The sequence below is a fragment of the Taeniopygia guttata genome, chromosome 8 (genome assembly GCF_048771995.1).
Source record: "Taeniopygia guttata chromosome 8, bTaeGut7.mat, whole genome shotgun sequence".
Taxonomy (NCBI): Eukaryota; Metazoa; Chordata; class Aves; order Passeriformes; family Estrildidae; genus Taeniopygia; species Taeniopygia guttata.
The window spans coordinates 16,700,926-16,710,322 of NC_133033.1; the positions used below are offsets into that span (position 1 = coordinate 16,700,926).

The following is a 9,397-nucleotide window of genomic DNA, read 5'->3' on the forward strand; positions in this document are numbered from 1 at the left end:
GTTTCATTGATTCAAAACACAGCATAAAGGAAGTTCCTGTTTCATTACTTGAACAATGTGGTTTGCAGGCTTCCGGGACAGGCCCGGCTGTCTCAGGAGTCTTATGAAATGGTAAACAAGCTTGGATTTGTCGTGTATTACTCAATTACCTGGAAAGTGCTCCAATATTTTCAGCTTTATTCTCAGGATCTTGAGTGTTATTTTATGAATAATGCAAATATATTACATATTAATAACTAGTAGTAATTTATATTATGAGATTCTTAATTGTGAGCTTGAGAATGTGATACTATTTCCTGTAGATGTTTGTTGTTGAAATACAGTTAAAGATGTTAAATACTTTCCCTTAGAAAGTCTGGAGGTTCATGTCTTTCTAATCTGATGCCTGTGGAAATCTTAAATTATTTGTACTGATTAAGCTGATATTTACAGTGAATAAGAACAGAATTTGAAAACTCTGCAAGGAAGAAATGAAAAAGCTGCATTACTAAAACCAACTTTCCTGTTAGCTTAGCATCCTTGATCTTTTGCAGCATTCACAGGTATTCGTAACATTCTTCCTTTGTTACAAACAACACAAACACAGGTTTAAACTTGATTTATTGAAAATCTCAGTTTTGCATAATTATTCAACATCTGCAAGTCTTAAAACATTTAATTCTGAATAAAAAGTCCATTAAGAAAAAAACGGGAATTTATATTCTCCTTTGTAAATTTTATACAGTTAAAAGCAATCTACTCTTCAAAATCCAAGTACAATGTTACTTAACTGCAAGTTTGAATACCAAATCCTTCACCTATCATAAACATTCCAGCTGCCAAAGTCAATGAACCTTTCTAGTTGTTCCCTCTTTGAATGAAGAGCAAATACAGTCAGAGCTCTTAGCTGCAAAACAGTAATTTCTTCCAGATGAACTCTGCTGCAGATTGTTGCATTTTCCTTCTCCCAGAGATGGCTGTTTGTAACAGGAGACACTGACCTGCAGCAGTCTGATCAGAGCAAGCTGCATCCAGTAGCAGGTTAAACTGGGACACCGAACTGTTTTGCCACTGGTGTGTAGCTACACAGGCACAGCAGAGCAGCTGGGGAACCCAATCCCTTAAGGTGCCCTTGGAAAACTTGGCAGAGCGTATCTGTTGGGAGTTCTAAGCTGAAATCTTGACTCTAGTAGCTTGGAGAGCAGAGGTAGATGTCTTTGTCACACCTTCTCAGAGCTGGTTTAGCATTTTGCAGATGGTTTGGAGCATCACACATGGTGATGCAAGCAAAGACGGTAACATGGTATAGTGCTACTGGGAGAGGGACGGGGAAGTGGCAGGAAAACATTTGCTACTCTAGCTGAAAGAATTATTTTTTCCTAGACATTGTTCTTATCACAGAAATAAGTTTTCTACTTCTGGGCAGTTAAGAATAGAAAGCATCATATAGAAGTAAGATACACAAAACCTTAAAGGGGTACAGTCTTATTCTGGACACAGCTTTGCAGAAAGATGAAGTAGCTTGACAGCCTTTGGAGCCCTCTATAATATGTTCTGCAATAATAATAATTTTGCTTATAAAAACTATTTAGAAATATTATTGCTAGGTCCTCTTCTCTGAAGTTGGAAGCTGAAGTGCTGTTTCAATGTTCTGTAGCCCTTGCTAGTATCTCTTTCATTTGAACAACATATTTCTTCAATGCACCTATTGACCCTGTTTTTATTCATAAAACACTGTTTAATCACAGAAAGTCTCAAAGTTGTAAACTCTGCCATTCATACAGATGACTCCACAACAGGCAGAACACTATTACATATACTTTTTTAAAAACACCTTTTAAAAAAGTGTTTTTAATGAAGTTTTAAAAAAACTCTTATGCTGAAATGCAGTTAACGCATTTATAAAAGAAATTCCAATGACTTGGCACATTGTAAAAATTACTAACTTGAAACTACTTAAAAAAAAGTTAATTTTCACACACTAGAGGTTTTGGCAAAAACTATACCTTCACAACATTGTTAAAAGCCACTTAGCCAGGTATTATAAATTTCTGATTTGGTACTAGCTTTGCCTTAGTGATACTACATATTCAGTTGATCATAAAACTTGAGGCCTGTGCTTCCTGCTCCTGTGATTTGTGCCTTATTAAGATGAAGAGCTAGGTACAGAAACATGGGTTATGTGAAGAATGGACTTATACAGCTGAAAGACTTGTGAGGTTGAGCAAAAAAAGGGAAAGTTGAGGTGAACAGCTTTGGTTTTATATGCCTTTGTAAGTCTGTACCTGACTGTAACATTAGTCACAGTTGTAATAAAGTGGAAAATAAGAGGGATTTTGAGACTACAACAATCAATGTTTGTTTTGGCATACCATGAACACCCCCTGCCTTTATTAAAAGGACTAAACATGAGAAATTACTTTGTAAATAATTATCTATTACATGAGGTTACAGTAACTAAGAATTTGCAAATCATACTTCAACATGTGCCTGTATTTGTTTGCATACCACACAGTCACTTGTCTCATCTAACAACCAAAAAGGAGAACAGGATTATGCAACTAGAGGACAGAAGGATTTATGAACAGCAATTGTATCTATTTTCTCCAATTGTTTTTCAAGACTGCCTCAATTTCACATTGATGGTGCTTTTTTTTAAAGTGCTGATATTAGTAATCTGTTATAAAAAGAGATCTCGCGTTCTTACACAGTTAGCCCAGTGTTTCTCCATGATGCCAAAGAACAAAAACTAAGGATTTTACAAAACATATAACTTTGAAGAAAAATGACAGTAACTACCAATCCTGTAAACTTAGGCACATGTAAATTCACTCAGTATTTAACAGCAACTAAACCAATGTCTAAGTTACTAAAACTTTTATGTGAAAATGAAGATAATGACAGTTATATTAACATTACTCTGCATATGCACCAAGTGTGGTATGCATAAGGTAGGAATTAACAATCATTAACAAATCCTAAAAGTACAAAAAATAGTAGCATTTGGAAAAATGGGAGAGCTTGGAAAGAGGCCTTATGTCTGCGTTTAAAAAAAAAAACAACCAACCACCACAAAAAACAACAGAAAACCTCCAAACACAAACAAGACCAGCACTATCACATCCAAAATGTCCAATATGAATTGAAAACCTGATTTTTACTGTCTGTTTGAAAGAATCTGAAAGATGTTTATTATCTTTACTGTAGTTTATTGCTCCCCTTCTGCCCCATACCTGTTATATTGTTATGATCATAATATGAACATTAATGAATATTAAGTTCTACTTTTCCTCTTGTCTTCAAAGAGACTTTTCAACATGTAAACCTGAACAGCTGATACCACCACCATTACTCCCAAGTTGACCATGGACCAGAAATTCACTCTGTCAAAGTTGCTTTCTTGAATGTTTCGGTCACGAGCCTCAAATGCTCTGAGCAGGGTCTGAATCTGGACACTTTTGCTTAATCTGGCTTTGACACTGTTGATGGATTCCTGGTAAGTAACAAAAGAGTATTTTTAGAAAAAACCCACCTGAATAAAGTGTATAGCTTGCAGCACATACAGAATTATTAATACCATGTTACCACCTGTAATTTAATATCTTAACAAGTGAAGAGTTAATTTCATTTGAAAATATAAGCATCATCACACTTTTCATTAATTTGTAGTCTGTTAATTGTGTACCAGCTAAAATAATTAATATAGCATTAGTGTTCTGTAGTAATTTTGTTTTTTCTCTTTTATAGGTAGGGAGGTAAGAGAGAATTCAAACCTATTTAGACTAATAAAAAGTAGCAAATCTGCAGAACTAGTCTCAAAACAAATTATGTAGTGGCAAGCACACATAGAGTTTATTTTCTGCTGCATAATACAATTAAGGTTTTTTTTAATAGAAACTACTATCAGGGCTATTTCTGTAGCAAAAGAAAACTCCAATAATGTTACATTCCTGTTTGCTTCTGGTGTTTCCACTGTAGTGGCTGTAAACTGCTGCTTCAGCCTTGATACAAAAGCAGAATTTTTACAATATATCTTGAGCAGGACAACTGGAGGTTCTAGAAAGGACATATAGTGTGACCCTGGAACTAGAGGAAGTACATGAACACTCCAGCCATGACAACAGCAGCTCAAGATTCACACTTTATGCTGCACTTACTAAGTAAACATCTGATCCTATGATCTGTTGATCTTTCATCCACCATGTAATAGATACTGACAAAAGCTGATCTCATGCAATGCTCAATTATATTCTTGATATAATTGTGGATCCTGAAGTAACTTTAGTGAGAAGAGTAACATTTGCAGTAAGAAGAGGCTAATAATTTTTAAAACTCCCCAAAACTATAAGGCTAAACACAGCAGTAACATTTTCTGTTTCATATTTAACAAAAATATTTCAAAATAGCTGTTCTGGGGAGCCAAATAATTCTATGATGATAAAGTTCATTGTTACACAATAAGGAAAATGAACACCACACAAGAGCATTAAACAAAAGACATAATTCCCTATTTTTGCCAGAAAATGTGTTCTCATTAAGGAACTAAACTACTAAGTGCTTATGTTAGTCCTCATAGAGCTTGCAAAGAAAAGTAATAACTGGCTAAGTAAACAATGGGATCAAATACTAATCTTAACTTTACAAAAATTACCTACTTTATAAGATTTTCAAGGCTCTTAAAGATAAGTTCTGCATTTCTTTTTCATTTGGAAGAGATACGAGTATGTAAAGAAGTATCTGTCAAATCCATTCAAGTATTTTCTGTGATTAGCGTGAGTGGGATTTTCTTCACAATTTCACTTCACTTTTGCTTTTTTCTAAGTGTATTGACTGCTAATTTTAAACATCTGGTCAGATTTTCAGATTCTGTATTCGGTTTTATTATTATTTAAAAGTGTATCATACATCTATAGAATATTTTAAATGTTGTTTGTTTTGTTATTTAAAAATCTGTGTAGTGTTTATGGCAATAAATAATACACTGATTTTCTACATGATGTATTCAGTAGGTGTGTGCAGATGTTGGGGTTTTGGGTCAGTTTTTTAAAGATACCTATTGTCTGTAGATATGATCAAACAACAGCTTACTGAATCCTACCAAGCATTAAGAACAGTGGTACTGGAGCACCAAGCAATCCTTTGCTTCTAGAGTAATCTCAATATTTAATGGTCATAAAGGGAATAAGAGCTTTGACTCAGCAGTAGTCTGAATCCTACATCAAACAGGCTCAGCATACATTTAAGCAAACATAACCACTCAATGTCTGCAAAGATTAACCTGTAGATTATGCAAATTAACTCTCATTCTGTTTATTAGTTTGAAAAGATGTAATAAAATTTGGGGCAAAAAACCTAATATAGTAACATCTAATTTACTGAAGATAGAAACAGTAATCCACACTTCTGCAAAAATGTGATGAAGAGGCTGGGTTACCAGAACACTGATAAGAATGATGCAGTAATTCCAGCTACATCACTGGGACTAAATAATACATTAATGCTCAAAGTATTCATTTAATTGCTGCTAGGAAAGAATGTCCCATTTAGCAGTAGGAAGAAAGGAAGCTGAATTGGAAACCAAATGACTGAGAGCTAGGTAGTTTCTTCTTGCTGATGAAGGGCCTATTCTGAAAAGATCTTCAAGTTTGTAAACATGAGAACGAACCATGGTTCCAGGCTTCCTGTATTAGTAAAAGCAATATATGGACCTGGATTACATTCCAGGATGATTCAACAGACCAAGACAGAATGGCTACATGATGTTGAGTTTTTTTCCCAAATGCTCTTACATTGAGTAAAATGAAAGATCAAACACTAACCAGAATATCTTCCAACTTCATGTCTAGGAGATCTGTGCCTGTAACATACTTCTTCCAGTCTTCCTCATCCTGACCATCTTCTCCCATATTATCCAGGATCAATTCAAAGAAAATCACCTTTTCAGAAATGGTACTGAATGTGTTGTCAAAGCAGAACATGTAATCTCCATCTTCTGTTTCCACACTGTATATATAATCAAAACATGATTAACTACACTTTCTGTGCTGGTTCTCAGAAAGTCAGTTTTTGTTAGCATACCCTTCCCTTTAAGACTGACCATCATGCACTTAAAAATAACCAAATCTTCTTTTTGTAAAAAATAAGAATTCTAAAGACATTTTACAGATTACACAGTCACCAAAAAATAATCCTACTGACTCCAACGGCTCAAAATGATGAAGACAGCAGCTTGCTTTCATTTATTTTTGGGGATTTTGAATCATTGTTAATCATTACAAAAAATACACAAGTAGAATTCTTATGCTGTATAGTATATTACATATTTTGACAAAAGGACTGGAAAAAGAGGGAACTTTTTAGCTTCTTATTTGTATGACTCACATGATCTTTTGCTATGAGATATGGAGACCTTTTTCAACCCCATAATTATTATTTTTATCCACTGAACATGAACAGCTATCATTAAAACAAAAATACCCTTCACTCCATGGTACAACTCATGTAAAAAGCATTCAGAGTTTATAAGAAGAAAATTGCTATTTTCAAACTGTCCTATTAGAAAGTCTTTTGTAATATGAAGGAATAAAAACACTCAACCTTCATTTTAGATATATTTGCTAAAGAAACCAGAAAAGTTCTTTATGCAACACCTCTGAGTTTGAAGATTTTAAACTTACGTATGAACTCCATCTGATTTTCTTTCATCAAAAACTAGAGTTTCACCTTTTGGGGAGAGCAGATGAAAATCAACATCTAATCCTGCTCCATCTAGAACCTGTGAAACAAACAAAAATAACCAACCTCCGACCAGTTGAATTGCTGTTTGCATTGCTGACAGCAACATTTATAGGGAAGGCAAACGTTTTTAGGTAAGGGAACAGACAAAAAAAGAATCTGAAATATTAATCTATCTGGATGAGCTGACACCAAATTAACTGGAAACAGATGAAAAATCAGCTCAGCCTAAAAGCATTTTGGCAATTTCAGAATCTTACACTAAATATAATCTAAACCTGCCAGGCTGGGCTTATATTGAACCATTGCCTAATTACTTTTAGGAATGCATGCAGTTTTATCAACAGACAAGGTTAGACAACCTGTAAAAATACCAACAAGAGATGGCTAAATCTGGCATTTCTATGGCTGCTATCACTGATTTTAAGTACGTGCACTCCTGCCACTTCATTGGTAGAAATGTTCTAACAGGTCACTTTTCTGTTCATACATGTTACACATATTTGTACACTATGTGCTCTCCCCCCTGAGCTCTCTCTGTTGCGTGAATTAACAGTGTTGAAGACAGGACCAAACCTCTTTTGCCAATCAAAGCTGTATCACAAGACTTTTTTACCTTTTGATGCACATTTAAGGTCTGAATTCTGCCAGGGCATTCTCTTTTCCCAAAGGAAAAAGTACTTGAAGGCGTTTATCTTCCTAAGCTCTCAGGGAGTGTCTACAGCAGTACAAAGCTGTGCTTCTTTAACTGTGTAACACAGCTACAGTTGTATCACCACACCTATGGTGCTGTAGAAATTCTTTATAGGGAAGGGAGTAACTGCATGAGTGGGCCGACAGGGACCATTTTTATTTTTATTACATTAGTCCATGCTAGGGGAATTTTTTGTTTGCTTGTTTTCCAGTGAGCTTTTTGAGTATAGCAGACTGCTCTTGCTGAAAAGGGGGCAAAGTTTTCACTGATTCAAATTGACACTGAAGATTTAGGAAAAAGGGGGAAAAAAAAAGCAAAAAGGACAAAGAAAATTACTAGTTAACAGCTAATCATATTAAAAACCATACATAGTGACATATCTTTAGGGCTATGCTCCAGTTTAAACACCCAGAAAAGAACCTTTGTATTAGCATAGTGTTTACCTTATGTCTTTGGAGAATTACTTGCATCCTATGTTACATATTCTTATGCTTTTAATTAAATACAAAATAAATCTATTTGCAGTAATACACAGAGCTCCTTTTCTACACATTCACATAGAAAATCAAATCATTACTGTTAACAGTAGTGCTGAGAAATTTAAGCCTGAGTAGAAATAAAGTATGTGTATAATGTTATACAGACTAATCCTTTCTAAAACAATAATGTTATACAGACTAATCCTTTCTAAAACAATGTCTTTATTTAGGTTATGATCAAACCAAAATCCTACTCTGTGCATAATAAACTTCTGTTTGGCTTAGACAGAATTCTAAACAAAGCTTGAACACCTCTCTTTCATTCCTGTTCAGTTCTGCATGTAACAGTATTAAAAATTAGAGAAAACCACGAATTTCAGCTTAGTCTTTCAGCTGGGAAACAGAGAGGAAAAACAGACGTAGGGGAAGAGAGACAGATCCTGGCCCCCTTCTAGGCACAGTAATAGGGTGGGAGAATATTCAGTGCAACTTCCCTCACTGTATCTATTTTACTGGGAAAAAAGTAATTGCTGTAAGGGGGTAAAAATCTGAGATCGAGATCTATCCCACACATCTCTGAGAACTCGACTCTTCTCAAGAAGGACATCAAAATCTTAAGGACAGTCTGTTAAACTAGGCTGTTTCTGTAAAACTTTCATCGTTGAGATGAAAGGTGTTTCATATCAACACGAAGATAGGCAAATACGGGCTCTGTGCATCAGCACAAGCTTTCTTACGCTTTAGGGCTACAACACAAGGTCACAACCGCGAACTTTCTACATTCTGCCCTTTTAAAGGATGGTGACATGAGCTCCTCGAAAGTCGAAACAAAAAATTCCCCCCAAACCATCAAAAGAACGTATTAGAATAATTGAAAAGGGCGGTAAGTGAATTTTTAACTCGGTAAGGCAGAACTTGTAACAGTGTACAATTCCAACGTGGCTTTGCGGGCGCAGCCGAAGCCGCAAGACCCCGGGCAGGGCACCGCGTCCCTCGGCTGCCGCTGCCGCTCAGGGCCGCGGCAAGGCAGGACCGCGCTGGCGGCAGCGGGGACGGGCGGAGCCGCCGTACCGGGGCCGGGCAGACGGCAGCGCCGCCGTCACGGCGGGATCGGGACCCCTCGGGACACGCCGCGGGGAGACGCCCCCTCCCGCCCCTCCCGACCTGGTACTCGAGCTCCAGCGAGGCCTCCTTGCGCATGGGCTGGTAGAAGCACTCCTTGCGGCCGGCGGGCAGCGTGAACGTGAAGTCGCTGTCCAGGGAGGGGCTGAACTCGGCGGCGCCGGGCGGAGGCGGCAGCAGCACCGCGAGGCACCCGAGCGGCACCAGCAGCAGCCGCGGCCCCATCGCGGCAGCGCCCCGCAGCGCCCAGCCCCGCGCGCGCGCGCACCCATGGGCGGGGGCCCGGGCCCGGCATCGCCCCGCCCCCTCCGCCCCGCCGCACCAATCGCCGCCCCGCCAGCGCCGCGCCCCGCCCGTCCACAGTGCACCGCGGCGGCGCGCGCCGCTC

General features: G+C 37.8%; 1 protein-coding gene across 1 annotated transcript; it reads right to left on the reverse strand.

The window, feature by feature from the left end:
• Positions 1–583: 583 nt before the first annotated feature.
• TMED5 (transmembrane p24 trafficking protein 5) lies at positions 584–9,304 on the reverse strand. Its single transcript, XM_030279175.4, has 4 exons — positions 9,052–9,304; positions 6,657–6,754; positions 5,799–5,982; positions 584–3,472 (listed from the first exon to the last, which is right to left on the reverse strand). The coding sequence occupies exons 1-4, from the start codon at positions 9,232–9,234 to the stop codon at positions 3,254–3,256; spliced, it is 684 nt and encodes a 227-aa protein (XP_030135035.1). The 5' UTR covers positions 9,235–9,304; the 3' UTR covers positions 584–3,253.
• Between the last annotated feature and the right edge of the window lie 93 nt (positions 9,305–9,397).